Source organism: Myripristis murdjan, chromosome 10 (assembly GCF_902150065.1).
Source record: "Myripristis murdjan chromosome 10, fMyrMur1.1, whole genome shotgun sequence".
Classification (NCBI taxonomy): Eukaryota; Metazoa; Chordata; class Actinopteri; order Holocentriformes; family Holocentridae; genus Myripristis; species Myripristis murdjan.
This window is the reverse complement of record NC_043989.1, coordinates 30,856,773-30,879,319: the sequence shown is the minus strand read 5'-3', so window position 1 is coordinate 30,879,319 and position 22,547 is coordinate 30,856,773. Positions and strand designations below refer to the sequence as shown.

Here is a 22,547-nt window from a genome sequence, read left to right as displayed (position 1 = left end):
AACATTAAAGTTAGGAGTATACCAGCCACAAAACAAGTGTGTGACATGACCCTTGCCTGACTTAATGTGTGTTTTAATAGCCTAAACTAAGTGTTCAGTGTATGTGTTGTTAGTTGGCATTAAACTAATTAGGCTACATCAGCTTTAATAAAAGTAACTCAAAATCAAAAATCATCAAAAATATACCAAGCTCATGATAAGGTATGAGTGATTGTGTCATGTGAACATAAAAATGTCATTTTGACAGTTCTGAATATTTGTGTGGACTTTATGTGTCATGGATGGATTTGGCTAGGAAGCACACCAGACAATCTGGAGAGGACTGCTGTACTATATCTAAGTTGTGTATTCAAGGCTCAATTGACTGGTCTACAGACAGGTGACAAATTAAAAGACAAAACAAATAAAGTGTCATAGGGGAACTTTTCCATTACCCTGTATCTACTCTGCTCACTTCAGCTCTTCCTGCTTTTTTGGTTTTCAATTAGGCAAAGGTTTGGGATAGTATCTGGTATCAGATAGTATTTTCAGAACAACCTCTGCTGAAGTTCCCAGTGATCTGAGCAGACGGTAAAATGTGATGTGAAATGCTACAGACCACTGATTGGTCAGAGAGAAATTGAACTGTTAAGGCCTGCTAGTCACTGCTTAGAACAAGGACATACCAAAGGGAGAATCACACATTTTTTGTAGAGTTTGGATAATCTATCCATGTAATAAAAATAAATACATAAAAAATTCAGTTGTTCTCCTAGTTACACTAATATTGTCCATATGGAGCAGCCATTTATGCCTTTATGCACTGTAGTCCTACTATAATATCCCTCTCTATGTACAGGATCATATGGAAGAATGGAGCTCCATCCCTCCAGTAGAACCTCTTCACACAGCACACACACAACAGAGAGAGAGACGAGAGACTAGGTGGGAGATGAAGATGGAGAGGAGGATGGTGAAGCAGAGGAGCAAGAATTCTTGAGGTGCAACACAACTGTTTGCTAAATGTTGACTGTGTAAAAATGTAAAACATGAATTAAGATGCATACCTGGATAGTTGATGAGTTTAATGGGGCAGAGGACAGGAAAGCAGCTCTCATCCGGTCTCTACTTCATAATCTTAAAATTAAGCGAAGTGCAGTCTTTCTCTGGTTTATTTAGTAACTAAACTGTTCCTCCTGCTGTGGGCGTGCTTGGGTAATATGACATGACTTTGCTTGTTGATGGGCTGTGCCTCACCTAATTTCCCTCAGGACACACACGGCATTCCAGTTGTTACGTAAATCCTAGTTTGAACAAACAGCAAGGAAGGAAATAGATCCTGTATTTTCAGCATTGCAATGGCAACCGAGTCCCCTCTTCTGCTGGCTGCAGTGACCCTTCTGTCTGCCCTGCAAATGGGTAAGCTCCTCAGGTGTTACAAACTACAAGTGCCAAGGAAGGTAGACTTGTTATTTACCAAGTTGCTCTTTGCCTCATGTTGACTTATCTGTGTGGGAGCTGGTTTTTTGGGTGAGTCGTGCCAACATGGGGCAGAGGTTGTACAGTGTGGCAACAGCTGACATACCTTTTGTCCCTTTTTTTTTAAATTAATTCTTAATCAGGTGGTTTCACTGCTGTTAAAATCTCACCATCGTATACAGAGATCCAGTGAGCAAAGAATGTTTATAGAAAATGCAAACAAAATACACAGTACAGTTCAGTCTCCTGTTCTAGTAGTTTGTCCGATAGTAGGGTCTACAGACTGCCAGGCTTCTGTGAGAGGAATTGTTTGATTTTACTGTTATTGTCCTCTCTACCAAGAATGTTGCAAGAATGTTCTGTTCTTCATGAATGTTGTTCCAAAATGTTTATCCATCTTAGTTATGAAGGGCTGAAAACATGGTTCTACTGCACAAATACTGTGAATGGAGTTTTTGAGTCGTTCTTATGAGAAGGTGTCACTACTAAGCCATTGTCCCCTCTCAGGCTACCTGGCCAGGCAAGTCGGAAAATCCAGAATCGCCCATAAGATCATGCCGCCCATCGTCACTGGACCGCCAGAGTTTGAGAGAACTTTCCGAGCACAGTAAGACAGCATGACCCCAAAAGAGACATTTGGTGGTGGACTGATGTGTTGGTCTGCCAGGCTGTATACAGCTGGTGACAATGGAGGAGATTGTAATAATGGACCTGCTGCAAACCTGAGGCAAAAGTGGCAGACATTTGACTTGATAGCTTTGGCTTCAGAATAGTTGAATCTAAATGAAGATACTCTAACATCCTGGTTGACTGTGTGTGTGTGTCTGTGTGTGTGTGTGTGTGTGTGTGTGTGTGTGCGCTGTGGCCTGTGTTTCCAGTCAGAACTGTGTGGAGTTCTACCCTGTCTTCATGGTGCTGCTCTGGACCTCGGGGACGTTCTTCAGTGAAGTGACAGCAGCTGGAGCAGGACTGGTGTACATGGTCGCTCGGCAAATGTATTTCAATGGATATGTCAAGTCTGCCAAGAAAAGGTCATTTTACTTGTCCTGTTGTTTTGGCATTTCTGAGTTTGCAGAACTCTTTGAACCAAAAAGGTTAAAGACACAGTGTGGTTTGCAGTATGGTAGAATGCAATGACACATGTTTAGGATAAGACCTTACTACCACAAGAAAATTTGATAAGGTGCTTTCTGGTTCACAGGATACCTGGTTTTTACCTCAATTTGGCTGTCGTGTTCTTTCTATCTCTACTGAGTTTCATTGGGATACTGCGTGGGATACTTCTCAAGTACTTTGACGTCCACGTCTGAAGATAGCCGGTTCATCAAGCTATGCACACACACCTATAACCAAGTACATACAGCATACCTGCAGAATGGGAGGTTTTCTCAAAACACACTTGCTGTACAGCTGCAATCACAAATGCACAATGACTGCTCAACTGTAAACGTGCTGTATATGCACTGAATTAGAAAACCAAAAGTTTTTCAAGCTTAAGTCATAAAATTAGATCAATTTTTTTTGTTGTTGTTTTGTTTTGTTTTGTTTTTGGACTTTTGTGTAAAGTTATACTTAATTTTGAACGTGTTTTTCCAATGTAAATGTGATTGACAAATGTATCTTTCAAAGTAACAAATATGAGGCTTTTGTTAGACTGTTTCATTGGCAATAACAGACACTAAATTATCCATGTGTCCCCGGTAGACCATTTGAGCCAGTTCTTCCTGTTAACACATCAGAATACATAGACTATGTTGAGTAATCAGCCTAGTGTGACACTAGTATTACACAATGGAACATGGATGACCCAAAGTCTTTTTGAATTAACATCCATGTCTGCTGTCTAATTCAGAAACACACCAAAAATTTGATGAACCTCACCAAATCTTTTAGTCTTGTGTCATCTCTGTATGCACCTACAATGTTAGTGGGTTTTTTTGTGCATATTTGTTGTGGCTGCATTTCACTCATAGTCAGAGGAGTCGGATGACATTTCGTTTCTACAACTTGAAAGTAGTGTGAATATAACTGATCATTTAGATTTTGACAGTATCACAACGGTGGATTCCATGCTATGTTTACTGCCTTTGCTACACACCTCCACAATTCATGAGGCAAAGAGGATACTGGGGCCTACCAGTAAATGATTAAATGAATGAATGAATGAATAAATAAATAAACTTTCATTAGTCTCTTGTTTCGCCATACCTGAGTGAAGCTTTCCCCTTAAACCATGGGCGTCATTCGGACATGGCAAGGTATGACACTTCACATACCTCAGCCTCAGTGAGTCCTCACTTGATCTGTCGGTGGAGAAAATGGAGAGTAGGCTAATTGGTGTCTCCTGAAAACGCTCAGAGATGAATTTGGAGGCCATAAAACGAGAAGTCACATGTGAGCATTCAGAACCAATTAGGCTAATAGTTTTGTGCTCACCAAATGAGTGTCAGTGTGATATCTCCTGTCAACACTGACCCAATGTCACATACTATAGTGTAGCAGTATATGGAAGTAGGGGCAATAGTAGGCTAATAGTAGCTGCAAGTAGTGATAACTTAAAAGTATTGGCATTTTTCTACATTTTATATGTTCCTGCCACTTGCTACTGATTTTACACCTTGTTTTGTGTTTTTTAAATAAATGTATAAATATTTTGCTACCTTTTTTTCTCTCGTGTAACACACATTACATTTCATTTTAATGTTCAAAATGTGCTATACAATTGATTTTAAACGATAGAGGCAGTTGTAGCAGCTAGTAGTTAGCCTTAGCAGCAGGTGGCCCTGCAGCATCACAGATGCTTTGCAACCAGTGAACTTACAAATCAAACTAGACTTTGCTAAAGATTCTGAAGAAACTTTAAATGTGCTTGCCACCGTTACTGATGGTTGCCAAGGCATTGCTAGTTAGTTGCTATGATGTTCTGGGTGGTTTCTAAGCAGTTGCTATGGTGTTCCTGATGGTTGCTAAAGTGTTGCTATGGCGTCCTGGGTGGTTGCTAGGAGGTTGCTTTAGTGTTCATAATGGTTGCTAAGGCATTGCTAGGTGGTTGCTATGGTGTTCCTGATGGTTGCCAAGGCATTACTAAGGTGTAGCTATGATGTCCTAGGTGGTTGCTATGGTGCTCTTGATGGTTGCTAAGGTGCTGCTAGGCAGTTGCTATGGTGTTCTTTGTGGTTGCTAGGGCGTTGCTAGGCAGTTGCTATGGTGTTCCGGGTGGTTGCTAGGGTGTTGTTATGGTGTTCCTGATGATTTCTATGGTGTTTTGGGTGGTTGCTAAGGTGTTGCTAGGTGGATGCTATGGTAGTTAGGGTGGTTGCTATGGGGTTGCTAGGGTGTTTGGGGTCATTGCTATGGACTTACATTGGTGTTTGGGGTCAATGCTGGGATGCATTGGCTGCAGTGCTAGTGGCCCTTGAGACAGAAAAGGAGAGATACAGAGCCGCGTGTGTATCTCTGTGTCACTGAGAGGGAACTTAATTTCTAGCTACCTCTCCGAAAGTTCCGCCATTAGTGTGTATTGCGTCCAAATTCTGACTGCAAACTGGAATTGTGAAAAAACACAAAAGGCAGATCATTTTGAAAATTGACACAGCAATTCTTCTCCACACGTTTTTCATATTTTTGTGCATGGATGTAGTGCAAAATAAAAGAAAGAAATAAATAGAAATAAAAGAAAGATACTTAAAGTTACTGTTCAAGTATTTTAATTATTAAATTATTAATCAAATTATTAATCACCATCATCATCTAAAGTTGCCATTTTGACATCTATAGTTACCTATAGATTTAGTCATAGGGGTTAATAGGAAACAACATCGCTGGGTTACATTAAGGCCATGTACACTCAGTGGCCACCTCATTAGGTCCACCTGTACTACAATGTACTGTAATCCAATCCAATCAAACTGCTGTGCCATGAAGTTTCCTTTCCTGCTGCCTATAACGCTCAGGTTTTCTTTTTGTCACAGTAATAGAGGTGTTCAAATGTTGGTTATCTAATTTTATGTCTGCCAATATCGCATGTCACATTTTATCAGTGTTGGGCAAGCTACTTGTAAAATGTAGTGAGCTAAGCTACCAGTTACTGTACATTAAATGAAGCTTCACTACACTGAAGCTCCCCACCAGAGAAATGTAGCAAGCTAAGCTACAATAGTGACAACATGTAGCTTAACTACATCAAAGCTTTCTTTCTTTTATTTATTTATTTTTTTTATTTTTTTATTTTCAACATTGAACGAACTTCACTCCAAGTCATTGCTATCTTAGTGATCAATAAAACTGTCAGTCAAAAAAATGTCCAGTTCAATAGTTTATGAAACCGAGCTCTCTCTGCTTTTACTGCTACAAACCATGGTAACAAAAACACACAACATGCCTCACATAATACCAAAAAGCAGGTGGTGTGGATATACTAATGTGGGAGAAGTGTGTATATATGTTAGTGTGTGTGTGTGTGTGTGTGTGTGTGTGTGTGTGTGTGTGTGTGTTTGTGTTTGTATGTATGTGTGCACACCTGTGTTTGCATGTCTACTAAAATTCGAGCCCATTTGGAGGACAAAGTGTAAATGACTTTAAAACTCAATAAGTTGGTTCAAACCACAGGAGCAAAAGAAGAAACCTGCTCCCAACAGTAACAGCTTGGCAAAAAATGATGTGATGTGTGTGTGTGTGTGTGTGTGTGTGTGTGTGTGTGTGTGAGAGAGAGAGAGAGAGAGAGAGAGAGAGAGAGAGAGAGAGAGAGAGAGAGATGTCTTACAACATCGTCATCTTCCTCCTCCTCTGTCATCTTCATCACCTGCGTGCTCGTTTCCCGCTGCAGCAGACACTTAGCACAGGTATGTGACATCACAAAGAAGACCGCGTGTCGGCGACAAGCGCATGTCCGGACAGGTATTATGACGTCACAAAGAAGGCTGCCTGTCGGCTGCACATACAGGTCCGCTGCTCCCGGTTAGAGGTCAAACAGCAGCAAAAGTTCCGCTGCGTTTAAGGTTGAAAAAAGCCTGTGAAAATGTAGCTTCTGTGGACGCTACCGCGCTATTTGATCAGTAAAACAGTTTCGCTACTAAAAAGCTATTTGATTCAGGAAACAAACTATACAAACCATAATACTGTGCACATCATCACAGAATTTAAGATATACTTAGTAGTTGGTGACCTCTACTGGCAACAAGTAGGAATTGTGAAGAACAAAAAATAGATGGAGCCTGTCTGCAGTGTATGTATACACCAGTTTCTCAAAAAAAAAAAAAAAAAAAATGAACACACTGTTTCAACAAAATAAATAAATAAATAAAAATGTTGGTTCTTTAACAGCATTTAAGTTGAACCATACAGTTACTGAGAGTTGAATGTTGTGGAGCTTCCAGTTGTACAGAATTGATAGGCAGTATTGATTTTTTTTTTTTTTTTTTTTTTTTTTTAATTAAGTAGGGAAAAGGGTAGGGAAAAGTGATGGTGTTAGGGGTAGTGGGGTTGGAAATTGATGCAGTGGTGTGTGTGTGTGTGTGTGTGTGTGTGTGTGTGCAGGGAAAAGGGTAGGGAAAAGTGATGGTGTTAGGGGTAGTGGGGTTGGAAATTGATGCAGTGGTGTGTGTGTGTGTGTGTGTGTGTGTGTGTGTGTGTGTGTGTGTGAGCCCAGATGTGAGTCCATTAGTTGTTGGACTCGTCCATCTTCTTGTTCTTCTTCTCCTCCTTGTCATGGTCATGAGAGGTGAAGCAGGCTCTGAAGGGTCGGGTCATCCACCTCCAGAACCTTTTTGGGGCACTGGGACGTTTCTTCTTCTCCAGCACGGTGATCTTCTCCAGCTCGGTGATCTTCTCCAACATTCTGGCTTCTTTCTCTGCCCACTCTTGCTGTTTCTTGTCCATGGCCTGGTTGAAGTCTTCTGAGGCCTTGAGGAGGGAGGTCTTCTCCTCCTGGATCTGGACAAGGTTGGTCTGCAGCTGGCTCATCTCACTCTCCACCTGGACCTGTTGGACAGCCTGGAGCTGGTCCTCAATACTCTGGACCTTGTGTCTCTCCTGCTCCAGGGCATCCTCCAGCTCTTTGACTTGGAGGACAGCACGTCTCTCACTCAGGTCCTTCTCCGTGATCTGAAGCTGCAGGTTGGAGATGGTTTCGTTTGAAGTGGGTGCATCGCTGGTCTCCGTGGCCTTTTGCGTGAGGATTGCTTCTTTGAGCTCACTCACTACCTGACGAAGTGCCTCCATCTCTGCCTCACAAGCCTTGATCTTGGCGGCCTGCTGATCTGCAAGATCCAGAGTTCTCTTGAGCGCAAGCTGGAGTTCTTCAGTTTTTTCCTCCACAGCTTGGCTGTTGGTGCACAGATTGTCCTGCTGAGCACAGGTTTCCACTGCAGCCTCACTCTTGTTGTCCTGCTGAGCGATGTCTGTCTCTGCAGCCTGACTCTTCTTCCAGGGATTGTCCTGCTGAGTGATTTTTTTCACCTCAGGCTGACTCTCCTTGCAAGAACTGTCCTGCTGAGAGGTGCTTGCCTCTGCAACCTGACGCTTCTTCCAGGGATTGTCCTGCTGAGTGATTTTTTTCACCTCAGGCTGACTCTCCTTGCAAGAGCGGTCCTGCTGAGAGGTCTTTTTCTCTGCAGCCTGGCTCTGCTTTTCTTCCGGAACAATCTTCTTCACAAAACTTCTATCCAGTGTGGCGTTTTTAAGCGCCTTTGCGAACACTGGAATAGCGTTCCTGTGAAGGTGCATGTTGTCGAAGAGGTGCTCTTTGGTCAGAGAGGGGTGACCGACCACATGTACATTTGGCAATTTTTTGCCACCTGCCATGATGGTCAGATTCACCTTCTCAATGACCTGTGAGTCCACATCCGTTCTTGGTAACAGAGTGGACACCACAATCTTAGAGGCAGGGAATTTTTGATGGGCCTTGGACATGAGACCTCTGAAGTATGGTGCAACTCCATCCTTCCATTTCACCAGGTCATCTGTGCCTGTGTGAATGAGGATGTGAGTTGGTGAGCCAAGGCTGGGATCAGACAGTGTGTCCCAGGCTGATCTTATGTGGGGACACCACAGCTTCTTCACCGTGTAACCGGGAAAAAGCCGAGTCTCCTGGAGGTATTTGCCGTTTGAATCAATGAGCACGACAATGTGGCCCATTGGTTCAGCAGGCTTTTTGTTGGGACCGGGTTGGGCGGTCCGAGCCAGGGACGTCTGCTTTTTGGCAGCCGTCCTTGTGGCTGTGTGTCCCTCAGGGTGCTTGTTCCCCTGAGGTTTAAGATGGGCTCTCCCGATGACTGTGTGCCGGGGGCTCCGGTCCTCGGGAGGCCCAGGTTGGGCTTTGTGGTTGGGGTTTGCCTTTGTCGGTTTCGCCATCCTGGATGAGTTGAGTTTGGGTGGGTGGGTGTGTGTGTGTGGGTTGAGGAGCCTGTGATAGTTTCAACACAGACTCTCAGTCAAAGCCTGTGCAGCACGAAGTTATAAACACTCTGTTGCCTACGTCATCGAGACATGCACGCTACGTCATCGCCTATGCTATTGTGACATGGAGTCACGTGACACGCGCTACCTTAACACAGCTGCGGACATTTCCAATGCGTTTCATCAATAGAGACAATCGTTCGTTTTTGCTGACGGGGCTTCATTTTGCGTTCTTTCTGCATTGATGTGTTGTAGTTTTTGTTGGAGGCAGACAGACGAGGAGCCGACAACAGATTTCTCAACAGATTTTTGCAAGAGTTCACTGACTTTGACTTCAACAAGGTAACTCATTATTTTGCGACTGTCCGTCAATTTAGCCCAGTTTTGTCATGTAAAGTTTCGTGTGTGTGTGTGTGTGTGTGTGTGTGTGTGTGTGTGTGTGTGTCAGTTGAAGGCTGGAGAAAACACACCTTCCGTAGCTAGTAAGATGTGCTCAATATCAGCAACAGAAAACAGTTGAGAGATTTCAACATTTAGTTGATAACCCCATGAGTTTGTGAAGGAATAACTTTACTTGATAAAAGTTCAGTTGCAATCGTGTGTGTGTGTGTGTGTGTGTGTGTGTGTGTGTGTGTGTGTGTGTGTGTGTGTGCGTGTGTGTGTATGTTTGGTTTTTCAAGTGCACAGTGCCCAGATTGATCAAGCATGACAAAGTCGACACACACACCAACACACACACACACACACACACACACACACACACACACACACACACACACACACACACACACACACACACACAAACCGGCACCTTTATGTGCACCGTAAGCTCACCCATGCGCACGTGTAAGTGTAATGCGCGCTAATGCACGCATCAGAGGTGTTTTCATCGTGAAGGGGGACAATTCATTTCAGCTCCCAGGTCACCTACCAAACAGCTTTCAGCACCACGGACAGCGTCCCAGCAGACCTCAAACTGGTTGGTCTCCCAAAACCCACAAAAACGTTTTATTTGGGGTCTGTATTTATGTTACATACCGAACATGCACACATAATAATGTGGTTGGTTTAAATTGCAAGTATAAATCGTGAATCACTGGGAGAATTATTTGGTAGGACCCAGGCCACCCAGTTTGAAACCGGGACAATCCAGACAAAACAAACTGGCACGCCTGGTCATTGTAGGTAATGGTTATGTATGTGTTGAAAATGTATCTTTAAATTAAACAAATAAAATCCCAATGCAAAAGCTTTCATTACAAAACAGTGTCACAACATCATGACATATTACACAACCCAAATAAAAATTAGTGTCTGTAACATTACAATAGCACCGAAATCCTTCCTTTTTGTGTGATGTTTATTTCAATCCCCCACCTGAATCTGGTAGTTCCACCTGAATCCACAGGGTGGCATTACAGCCTTCTGCTGAGCTCACCTCTCCTTGTTGCTAATATGCATATGGTGGCATATCATGGTCTCTTGAGCTTCATTACAACAGGACTGAAAGTTGTTGCAGAGTAAACGCCATAATAAAAGCTGTGGATGTAAACTGAAAAGAAAAGTTCAGATTCTTACCCATATAGCAGTGTTTGCTGGTCCAGGTGAGTGTAATACATCAACCATGTCTGGTTTTTAACTCCTTCCCTGATCCAAACTGTCACTTTAGAGTTTCTCCTTGGCTGGAGTTCATTCATTTTTACCTTGAATACTTTCCATGAAGACATTACTCTACAGCAGTGGTTCTCAGAAAACAAAAACAAACAAACAGAGGAGTCCCCTGACACAGAGAACCACTGACTTAAAATACTTTATTTCAGTAGTTGTTGAGCTACTGCTTGACCAGTTACTGCCTCAACCACAGTTCTGTTTCTGTTACGATATGGACAAAATTTTATATCTTGATATTTATGCCACATACGTCATTAGCGATACAATAGATGATATGAACATGGCTTCACACTTATTTGAAATTTTAAGTGTAGCAACAGTGAAAAGTAAGCATTCTTCAAAAAACAGCATAATAATACCAACCAGGTGTAGAAAAAACAGTTACTTAATAAAGTTTTTTTTTTTTTTTAATTTCTTTATTATTATTATTATTATTATTATTATTATTATTTAATCAGAACAGACAAAGTCTCTGACTTAGCCTGCATCAGAGTTACCAGTAGCGACGTTACTAGTTTAACTTAAATGGCATTTCTCAGTAGTGTGGTTGTATCATCGCTGTTTTCTGAATCAAATAGCTTTTTAGTAGTGAAACTATTTAACAAGGCTCAATTTTACTATTGAAAAACTGAGACTTCTTAAAAAAAAAAAAAAAAGCATAATACCAACTGGATGTAAAAAATGCAGGCACTTTACAAAATATTGTTTTGATCAGAACAGACCAATCACTCTCTTAGTAATCTACTGGAAATTTCATAGACTGAACAGTGGCGTTTCCTATAAATGTCATCTATAGGCTTAGTGGATGAAATTAAGCTTGGTTGCTAAAAGTTGCATGTCGGGTAATTTATTTGACAATCAATAAATATCTACTATATGAGTTTAGACTTAAACTTAGTGTAACTAGAGTTTGGTTGAGCCGTTTAATCCACATCTCTTATACATCAGATAAATAACAAAGACAACCTACTATAGTGAAGCCTTTGTATTCATATTAAAATTATACAAATTAAGCTATTTTAAAAATTAAACTAGACTTAGCTTAAGTATCTGAAGAAACTGTAAATGTGCTTGCCACTGTTGCTGACCACGTGGCCATGTGGTAAACTGCCAGCCCTATGCCGTTTGTAGGTTGTGTAGTTTTGTTAGAGGGCTTGAAGGCAGTTACTGTGGGCCGGGTATTTTCCAGGCAGTTTTTATCATCCTTTCAGTGGCCACTATGATGTCTGTGGGCAGCTGCTATCGTGTAGATAGTTGCTATGATATTCTGGGTGATTGCTAAGCGGTTCCTATGGAGTTCCTGATGGTTGCTAAGGTGTTGCAAGGCGGTTGCTATGGTGTACCTATTGGTGTCTAAGACGTTGCTAGGCAGTTGCTGTGGTGTTCCTGATGGTTTCTAAGGTGCTGCTAGGCAGTTGCTGTGGTGTTCTTTGTGGTTGCTAGGGCATTGCTAGGCGGTTGCTATGGTGTTCCCAATGGTTGCTGGGGTGTTGCTAGACAGTTGCTATGGTGTTCTTGGTGGTTGCTAGGCAGTTGCTATTGTGTTCCTAATGGTTGCTAAGGTGTTGCTAGACAGTTGCTATGCTGTTCTGGATGGTTGCTGTGGGGTTGCTAGGGTGTTTGGGGTGATTGCTAGGGACTTGCTTTGGTGTTTGAGGCAAAGGCTGGGATGTAGTGGCAGCTGTGCTAGTGGCCACTGATACCCCTTTTCCACCAGGGCTGGTTCGGAGCCGGTGCCTGACTTAGCACCAGTTTTTTGGTTTTCTACCGCCCAAGTAGGGGCCAAACTGGTGCCAAACTGGTTCCAAACTGGTGCTAGGCAAGCACCGACTCCGAGCAGGGGCTAAACAGGAGCCAGAGAAAGAATGGGGTGGGCGGGGTTACAAAACAAAACAGGAACTGCGAACGCTATAAACATAAAGAATAATCCCCGAGAAGCCGTGGGTTATACTGATTTTACAACGACATGGAACGCGACTCAGCAAATTACATTTAAGGATGAGAAGCACCCTTTTCATAACTAAACATAGCTGTCATTCATTCCGATCACGAATCCGACAGGTAGCCGGCAATAATTGTGTTTTTCGCCTCTGTATTGAAATGTAGGCTTGTAAAGACACAAGCAGTATTTGCATCGCTAATAAATCCAGATCCTGCTCCACCCGGGGCCAGAAACTGTATCGGGAAAGCAGCATTATATGCTTGACTGAGACGCGGCTCAGTTTCACCGGCTTCAGGACAGGACGGGCGGACAGAGACAGAGACGCTGCAGCCACTGTATAGTATGAGTGTGCAGTTTTATGTGTGTTGAAGTGATGAAGCTGCCGTGACAATGTAATTTCCTGCAAAGGATTAATAAAGTATCATTCATTCATTCATTCATGATAGTTATTGTGATTCTGAGCGAGCGTCTCGCGCACCCGTCATCACGTTTTCCGAAGACGTCATGACGTGGCTCTGAATTGGCTCCACTTTGCTCTTGACCGGTTCTTCGTTGGCACCAGTTAAGCACCGGCTCTAGCACCAGCTCCGAACTAGCACCAGGTATTTTCTGGTGGAAAAGGGGCATGAGACACAACAGGAGAGAAACATAGAGGCATTCAGGGACATTTGGGAATTCTGGAGTCAAACTGAAATTGCTTAGAATTTTATACTGAAAGGTAAATGTTTATAGACACAGATGAATGTGAGTTTCATGGCCAGTGATGAAAGACATACTTTGATCTTCTGCTAAAGTAAAAGTCATACCTGCACTGTAGAAATATCCAGCATCCAAATACACTCATAGTACAAAAAGAACACAGAAATCAAAATTACAGAAACCCTAAATACCACTGTGTGTGTGTCATGTAGCCAATGACAGGCAGGTGTGTCAAGAAACAGAAGTGATGTTCTTGAAAGTTCACATCATGAGTGACAGTGTTGCTTGTGAGATAATCTCCTTAAAGTAATGCACTGATTCTTGAGAATTTGGATAAATCACGTCCCACTGAGAAAAATGCTATTTCTGCTGGAAATTTACAACATTGCTCAAAATGTGTCCCAGATATTCGTCACCACCGTCAGATATATATTTAAAAAAAAATAATAAAAAAACTACAAGGTCAATTACATTCCTGAGGAGCTCTTTTCAAACCTTCAGCTCTACTGCATGCTTCAAGACCGCTCAGGCTCCTGGAAGTTTTCAATTTTCTCTTAAATCCCTTCATATTTTTGGACACTGCTACTGTCACTACTATAAATTGTCAACACCGTCACTTCTGTATAAAAAATATTAAATTAGGTTATGGAATAAATGTATACTTTTTAAGAAGAGGTCTGATGCAGGTAGCAACAGGGCAAAAACAAGCTGGCTAATGTGAACAACTCATGTGAAAGAGCAGGTTTTTGTCTCCACCGTCAGACGTCACCACCGTCAGGTTTTCTGTCTGACGGTAATGACTGAAGTCTGAAAAATGCTTATAACAGTGCTCAGGATTGTTATTTTTTGTACCAAATAGTTAAATAAAGTTGTTAAGCAAGAAGCCATTGACTTGAGTGGTATAAATTTTGGAAATGTATGTTGTAATGAGGCCACAGCCACCACTGTCAGAGGCAGTTATATTTGTTTTAAATGAATATGCTTACAATATGTTTCTTTGGTGCTGTTGAGTTATTAAAGTAATAGTCTCTTTAATACAAAAATATGTTTTTCAAATAAAAAAAAAAACATTACGGTGACGGTGTTGACAAAAACAAAGTAGCCTAATAACTGGAAAAACCTATTTTATGAAAAAAATGCAAAATGAGGAGGTTGCACCGGTACATTGCTGAACAGCCAAGACCTTGGCCTATAATGATATACCTTCAGATTTTGTTAGTTAACACACTTTCTTTTTTTCAAAATTAAAACCTGTTTTATCCAAATTCCCAAGAATCAGTGAATGGTCAAAGAAATGCTTATTTATCAATGACAGTAAGTCCACTGCAGGCACACTAAACTTTTAGTTTTAGTACCATACAGTAACATTAAAGTTAGGAGTATACCAGCCACAAAACAAGTGTGTGACATGACCCTTGCCTGACTTAATGTGTGTTTTAATAGCCTAAACTAAGTGTTCAGTGTATGTGTTGTTAGTTGGCATTAAACTAATTAGGCTACATCAGCTTTAATTTTTTTTTGTAAAAGTAACTCAAAATGTGATGTGAAATGCTACAGACCACTGGTTGGTCAGAGAGAAATTGAACTGTTAAGTCCTGCTAGTCACTGCTTACAACAAGGACATACCAAAATGAGAATCACTCATTTTTTGTAGAGTTTGGATAATCTATCCATGTAATAAAAATAAATAAATACATAAAAAATTCAGTTGTTCTCCTAGTTACACTAATATTGTTCATATGGAGCAGCCATTTATGCCTTTATGCACTGTAGTCCTACTATAATATCCCTCTCTATGTACAGGATCATATGGAAGAATGGAGCTCCATCCCTCCAGTAGAACCTCTTCACACAGCACACACACAACAGAGAGAGAGACGAGAGACTAGGTGGGAGATGAAGATGGAAAGGAGGATGGTGAAGCAGAGGAACAAGAATTCTTGAGGTGCAACACAACTGTTTGCTAAATGTTGACTGTGTAAAAATGTAAAACATGAATTAAGATGCATACCTGGATAGTTGATGAGTTTAATGGGGCAGAGGACAGGAAAGCAGCTCTCATCCGGTCTCTACTTCATAATCTTAAAATTAAGCGATGTGCAGTCTTTCTCTGGTTTATTTAGTAACTAAACTGTTCCTCCTGCTGTGGGCGTGCTTGGGTAATATGACATGACTTTGCTGTCTATGGGCTGTGCCTCACCTAATTTCCCTCAGGACACACACGGCATTCCAGTTGTTACATAAATCCTAGTTTGAACAAACAGCAAGGAAGGAAATAGATCCTGTATTTTCAGCATTGCAATGGCAACCGAGTCCCCTCTTCTGCTGGCTGCAGTGACCCTTCTGTCTGCCCTGCAAATGGGTAAGCTCCTCAGGTGTTACATACTACAAGTGCAAAGGAAGGGAGACTTCTTATTTACCAAGTCGCTCTTTGCTTCATGTTGACTTATCTGTGTGGGAGCTGGTTTTTTGGGTGAGTCGTGCCAACATGGGGCAGAGGTTGTACAGTGTGGCAACAGCTGACATACCTTTTGTCCCTTTTTTTTAAATTAATTCTTAATCAAGTGGTTTCACTGCTGTTAAAATCTCACCATCGTATACAGAGATCCAATGAGCAAAGAATGTTTATAGAAAATGCAAACAAAATACACAGTACAGTTCAGTCTCCTGTTCTAGCAGTTTGTCCAATAGTAGGGTCTACAGACTGCCAGGCTTCTGTGAGAGGAATTGTTTGATTTTACTGTTATTGTCCTCTCTACCAAGAATGTTGCAAGAATGTTCTGTTCTTCATGAATGTTGTTCCAAAATGTTTATCCATCTTAGTTATGAAGGGCTGAAAACATGGTTCTACTGCACAAATACTGTGAATGGAGTTTTTGAGTCGTTCTTATGAGAAGGTGTCACTACTAAGCCATTGTCCCCTCTCAGGCTACCTGGCCAGGCAAGTCGGAAAATCCAGAATCGCCCATAAGATCATGCCGCCCATCGTCACTGGACCGCCAGAGTTTGAGAGAACTTTCCGAGCACAGTAAGACAGCATGACCCCAAAAGAGACATTTGGCGGTGGACTGATGTGTTGGTCTGCCAGGCTGTATACAGCTGGTGACAATGGAGGAGATTGTAATAATGGACCTGCTGCAAACCTGAGGCAAAAGTGGCAGACATTTGACTTGATAGCTTTGGCTTCAGAATAGTTGAATCTAAATGAAGATACTCTAACATCCTGGTTGACTGTGTGTGTGTGTCTGTGTGTGTGTGTGTGTGTGTGTGTGTGTGCGTGTGTGCGCTGTGGCCTGTGTTTCCAGTCAGAACTGTGTGGAGTTCTACCCTGTCTTCATGGTGCTGCTCTGGACCTCGGGGACGTTCTTCAGTGAAGTGACAGCAGCTGGAGCAGGACTGGTGTACATGGAATACACGGCAAATGTATTTCAATGGATATGTCAAGTCTGCCAAGAAAAGGTCATTTTACTTGTCCTGTTGTTTTGGCATTTCTGAGTTTGCAGAAATCTTTGAACCAAAAAGGTTAAAGACACAGTGTGGTTTGCAGTATGGTAGAATGCAATGACACATGTTTAGGATAAGACCTTACTACCACCAGAAAATTTGATAAGGTGCTTTCTGGTTCACAGGATGCCTGGTTTTTACCTCAATTTGGCTGTCGTGTTCTTTCTATCTCTACTGAGTTTCATTGGGATACTGCGTGGGATACTTCTCAAGTACTTTGATGTCCACGTCTGAAGATAGCCGGTTCATCAAGCTATGCACACACACCTATAACCAAGTACATACAGCATACCTGCAGAATGGGAGGTTTTCTCAAAACACACTTGCTGTACAGCTGCAATCACAAATGCACAATGACTGCTCAACTGTAAACGTGCTGTATATGCACTGAATTAGAAAACCAAAAGTTTTTCAAGCTTAAGTCATAAAATTAGATCAATTTTTTTTGTTGTTGTTGTTGTTTTGTTTTGTTTTTGGACTTTTGTGTAAAGTTATACTTAATTTTGAACGTGTTTTTCCAATGTAAATGTGATTGACAAATGTATCTTTCAAAGTAACAAATATGAGGCTTTTGTTAGACTGTTTCATTGGCAATAACAGACACTAAATTATCCATGTGTCCCCGGTAGACCATTTGAGCCAGTTCTTCCTGTTAACACATCAGAATACATAGACTATGTTGAGTAATCAGCCTAGTGTGACACTAGTATTACACAATGGAACATGGATGACCCAAAGTCTTTTTGAATTAACATCTATGTCTGCTGTCTAATTCAGAAACACACCAAAAATTTGATGAACCTCACCAAATCTTTTAGTCTTGTGTCACCTCTGTATGCACCTACAATGTTGGGTTTTTTTGTGCATATTTGTTGTGGCTGCATTTCACTCATAGTCAGAGGAGTCGGATGACATTTCGTTTCTACAACTTGAAAGTAGTGTGAATATGACTGATCATTTAGATTTTGACAGTATCACAACGGTGGTTTCCGTGCTATGCTTACTGCCTTTGCTACACACCTCCACAATTCATGAGGCAAAGAGGATACTGGAGCCTACCAGTAAATGATTAAATGAATGAATGATTGAATAAATAAATAAACTTTCATTAGTCTCTTGTTTCGCCATACCTGAGTGAAGCTTTCCCCTTAAACCATGGGCGTCATTCGGACATGGCAAGGTATGACACTTCACATACCTCAGCCTCAGTGAGTCCTCACTTGATCTGTCGGTGGAGAAAATGGAGAGTAGGCTAATTGGTGTCTCCTGAAAATGGTCAGAGATGAATTTGGAGGCCATAAAACGAGAGGTCACATGTGAGCATTCAGAACCAATTAGGCTAATAGTTTTGTGCTCACCAAATGAGTGTCAGTGTGATATCTCCTGTCAACACTGACCCAATGTCACATACTATAGTGTAGCAGTATATGGAAGTAGGGGCAATAGTAGGCTAATAGTAGCTGCAAGTAGTGATAACTTAAAAGTATTGGCATTTTTCTACATTTTATTACGTTCCTGCCACTTGCTACTGATTTTACACCTTGTTTTGTGTTTTTTAAATAAATGTATAAATATTTTGCTACCTTTTTTTCTCTCGTGTAACACACATTACATTTCATTTTAATGTTCAAAATGTGCTATACAATTGATTTTAAACGATAGAGGCAGTTGTAGCAGCTAGTAGTTAGCCTTAGCAGCAGGTGGCCCTGCAGCATCACAGATGCTTTGCAACCAGTGAACTTACAAATCAAACTAGACTTTGCTAAAGATTCTGAAGAAACTTTAAATGTGCTTGCCACCGTTACTGACGGTTGCCAAGGCATTGCTAGTTAGTTGCTATGATGTTCTGGGTGGTTTCTAAGCAGTTGCTATGGTGTTCCTGATGGTTGCTAAAGTGTTGCTATGGCGTCCTGGGTGGTTGCTAGGAGGTTGCTTTAGTGTTCATAATGGTTGCTAAGGCATTGCTAGGTGGTTGCTATGGTGTTCCTGATGGTTGCCAAGGCATTACTAAGGTGTAGCTATGATGTCCTAGGTGGTTGCTATGGTGCTCTTGATGGTTGCTAAGGTGCTGCTAGGCAGTTGCTATGGTGTTCTTTGTGGTTGCTAGGGCGTTGCTAGGCAGTTGCTATGGTGTTCCGGGTGGTTGCTAGGGTGTTGTTATGGTGTTCCTGATGATTTCTATGGTGTTTTGGGTGGTTGCTAAGGTGTTGCTAGGTGGATGCTATGGTAGTTAGGGTGGTTGCTATGGGGTTGCTAGGGTGTTTGGGGTCATTGCTATGGACTTACATTGGTGTTTGGGGTCAATGCTGGGATGCATTGGCTGCAGTGCTAGTGGCCCTTGAGACAGAAAAGGAGAGATACAGAGCCGCGTGTGTATCTCTGTGTCAGTGAGAGGGGACTTTCTTTCTAGCTACCACTCCGAAAGTTCCACCATTAGTGTGTATTGCGTCCAAATTCTGACTTCAAACTGGAATTGTGAAAAAACACAAAAGGCAGATCATTTTGAAAATTGACACAGCAATTCTTCTCCACACGTTTTTCATATTTTGTGCATGGATGTAGTGCAAAATAAAAGAAAGAAAGAAATAGAAATAAAAGAAAGATACTTAAAGTTACTGTTCAAGTATTTTAATTATTAAATTATTAATCAAATTATTAATGACCATCATCATCTAAAGTTGCCATTTTGACATCTATAGTTACCTATAGATTTAGTCATAGGGGTTAATAGGAAACAACATCGCTGGGTTACATTAAGGCCATGTACACTCAGTGGCCACCTCATTAGGTCCACCTGTACTACAATGTACTGTAATCCAATCCAATCTAACTGCTGTGCCATGAAGTTTCCTTTCCTGCTGCCTATAATGCTCAGGTTTTCTTTTTGTCACAGTAATAGAGGTGTTCAAATGTTGGTTATCTAATTTTATATCTGCCAATATCGCATGTCACATTTTATCAGTGTTGGGCAAGCTACTTGTAAAATGTAGTGAGCTAAGCTACCAGTTACTGTACATTACATGAAGCTTCACTATACTGAAGCTCCCCACCAGAGAAATGTAGCAAGCTAAGCTACAATAGTGACAACATGTAGCTTAACTACATCAAAGCTTTCTTTCTTTTATTTGTTTATTTTTTTCAACATTGAACGAACTTAATTCCAAGTCATTGCTATCTTAGTGATCAATAAAACTGTCAGTCAAAAAAATGTCCAGTTCAATAGTTTATAAAACCGAACTCTCTCTGCTTTTACTGCTACAAACCATGGCAACAAAAACACACAACATGCCTCACATAATACCAAAAAGCAGGTGGTGTGGATATACTAATGTGGGAGAAGTGTGTATATATGTTAGTGTGTGTGTGTGTGTGTGTGTGTGTGTGTGTGTGTGTGTGTGTGTGTGTGTGTGTGTGTGTGTGTGTGTGTTTGTGTGCACACCTGTGTTTGCATGTCTGCTAAAATTCGAGCCCATTTGGAGGACAAAGTGTAAATGACTTTAAAACTCAATAAGTTGGTTCAAACCACAGGAGCAAAAGAAGAAACCTGCTCCCAACAGTAACAGCTTGGCAAAAAATGATGTGATGTGTGTGTGTGTGTGTGTGTGTGTGTGTGTGTGAGAGAGAGAGAGAGAGAGAGAGAGAGAGAGAGAGAGAGAGAGAGAGAATGTCTTACAACATCGTCATCTTCCTCCTCCTCTGTCATCTTCATTACCTGCGTGCTCGTTTCCCGCTGCAGCAGACACTTAGCACAGGTATGTGACATCACAAAGAAGACCGCGTGTCGGCGACAAGCGCATGTCCGGACAGGTATTATGACGTCACAAAGAAGGCTGTCTGTCGGCTGCACATACAGGTCCGCTGCTCCCGGTTAGAGGTCAAACAGCAGCAAAAGTTCCGTTGCGTTTAAGGTTGAAAAAAGCCTGTGAAAATGTAGCTTCTGTGGACGCTACCGCGCTATTTGATCAGTAAAACAGTTTCGCTACTAAAAAGCTATTTGATTCAGGAAACAAACTATACAAACCATAATACTGTGCACATCATCACAGAATTTAAGATATACTTAGTAGTTGGTGACCTCTACTGGCAACAAGTAGGAATTGTGAAGAACAAAAAATAGATGGAGCCTGTCTGCAGTGTATGTATACACCAGTTTCTCAAAAAAAAAAAAAAAAAAAAAATGAAAACACTGTTTCAACAAAATAAATGAATAAATAAGAATGTTGGTTCTTTAACAGCATTTAAGTTGAACCATACAGTTACTGAGAGTTGAATGTTGTGGAGCTTCCAGTTGTACAGAATTGATAGGCAGTATTGAATTTTTTTTTTTTTTTTTTTTTTTTTTTAATTAAGTAGGGAAAAGGGTAGGGAAAAGTGATGGTGTTAGGGGTAGTGGGGTTGGAAATTGATGCAGTGGTGTGTGTGTGTGTGTGTGTGTGTGTGTGTGAGCCCAGATGTGAGTCCATTAGTTGTTGGACTCGTCCATCTTCTTGTTCTTCTTCTCCTCCTTGTCATGGTCATGAGAGGTGAAGCAGGCTCTGAAGGGTCGGGTCATCCACCTCCAGAACCTTTTTGGAGCACTGGGACGTTTCTTCTTCTCCAGCACGGCGATCTTCTCCAGCTCGGTGATCTTCTCCAACATTCTGGCTTCTTTCTCTGCCCACTCTTGCTGTTTCTTGTCCATGGCCTGGTTGAAGTCTTCTGAGGCCTTGAGGAGGGAGGTCTTCTCCTCCTGGATCTGGACAAGGTTGGTCTGCAGCTGGCTCATCTCACTCTCCACCTGGACCTGTTGGACAGCCTGGAGCTGGTCCTCAATACTCTGGACCTTGTGTCTCTCCTGCTCCAGGGCATCCTCCAACTCTTTGACTTGGAGGACAGCACGTCTCTCACTCAGGTCCTTCTCCGTGATCTGAAGCTGCAGGTTGGAGATGGTTTCGTTTGAAGTGGGTGCATCGCTGGTCTCCGTGGCCTTTTGCGTGAGGATTGCTTCTTTGAGCTCACTCACTACCTGACGAAGTGCCTCCATCTCTGCCTCACAAGCCTTGATCTTGGCGGCCTGCTGATCTGCAAGATCCAGAGTTCTCTTGAGCGCAAGCTGGAGTTCTTCAGTTTTTTCCTCCACAGCTTGGCTGTTGGTGCACAGATTGTCCTGCTGAGCACAGGTTTCCACTGCAGCCTCGCTCTTGTTGTCCTGCTGAGCGATGTCTGTCTCTGCAACCTGACTCTTCTTCCAGGGATTGTCCTGCTGAGTGATTTTTTTCACCTCAGGCTGACTCTCCTTGCAAGAACTGTCCTGCTGAGAGGTGCTTGCCTCTGCAACCTGACGCTTCTTCCAGGGATTGTCCTGCTGAGTGATTTTTTTCACTTCAGGCTGACTCTCCTTGCAAGAACTGTCCTGCTGAGAGGTGCTTGCCTCTGCAACCTGACGCTTCTTCCAGGGATTGTCCTGCTGAGTGATTTTTTTCACTTCAGGCTGACTCTCCTTGCAAGAGCGGTCCTGCTGAGAGGTCTTTTTCTCTGCAGCCTGGCTCTGCTTTCCTTCCAGAACAATCTTCTTCACAAAACTTCTATCCAGTGTGGCGTTTTTAAGCGCCTTTGCGAACACTGGAATAGCGTTCCTGTGAAGGTGCATATTGTCAAACAGGTGCTCTGTGGTCAGAGAGGGGTGACCGACCACATGTACATTTGGCAATTTTTTGCCACCTGCCATGATGGTCAGATTCACCTTCTCAATGACCTGTGAGTCCACATCCGTTCTTGGTAACAGAGTGGACACCACAATCTTAGAGGCAGGGAATTTTTGATGGGCCTTGGACATGAGACCTCTGAAGTATGGTGCAACTCCATCCTTCCATTTCACCAGGTCATCTGTGCCTGTGTG

At 42.1% G+C, this 22,547-nt stretch overlaps 1 protein-coding gene and 1 pseudogene across 2 annotated transcripts; both read left to right on the top strand.

Annotated features, from left to right (window-relative positions):
• The first annotated feature begins 887 nt into the window (after positions 1-887).
• Positions 888-15,111, top strand: LOC115366547 (microsomal glutathione S-transferase 2-like). Of its 2 annotated transcripts, XR_003928840.1 has the most exons (6): positions 888-980; positions 1,251-1,398; positions 1,966-2,065; positions 2,337-2,489; positions 2,660-3,716; positions 14,969-15,111. XR_003928840.1 is itself a non-coding variant. In XM_030062049.1 (5 exons), exons 2-5 carry the CDS (start codon positions 1,338-1,340, stop codon positions 2,766-2,768), a joined length of 423 nt encoding a protein of 140 aa, XP_029917909.1. In that variant the 5' UTR covers positions 888-980; positions 1,251-1,337; the 3' UTR covers positions 2,769-4,031. The 2 variants fall into 2 exon arrangements, 1 of the variants encoding a protein (XP_029917909.1); XM_030062049.1 differs by lacking the exon at positions 14,969-15,111 and having other exon boundaries at positions 2,660-4,031.
• Positions 15,112-15,414: 303 nt separating this feature from the next.
• On the top strand, positions 15,415-17,356 carry LOC115366302 (microsomal glutathione S-transferase 2-like; annotated as a pseudogene).
• Positions 17,357-22,547: the final 5,191 nt, after the last annotated feature.

Bases quoted from the DNA above. Each gene is read 5' to 3' on its own strand.
- LOC115366547 (XM_030062049.1), top strand. From the start codon at position 1,338: ATGGCAACCGAGTCCCCTCTTCTGCTGGCTGCAGTGACCCTTCTGTCT. The intron at 2,066-2,336 runs GTAAGACAGCAT...CTGTGTTTCCAG, and splicing joins GAGAGAACTTTCCGAGCACA to TCAGAACTGTGTGGAGTTCT. The intron at 2,490-2,659 runs GTCATTTTACTT...TCTGGTTCACAG, and splicing joins GTCAAGTCTGCCAAGAAAAG to GATACCTGGTTTTTACCTCA.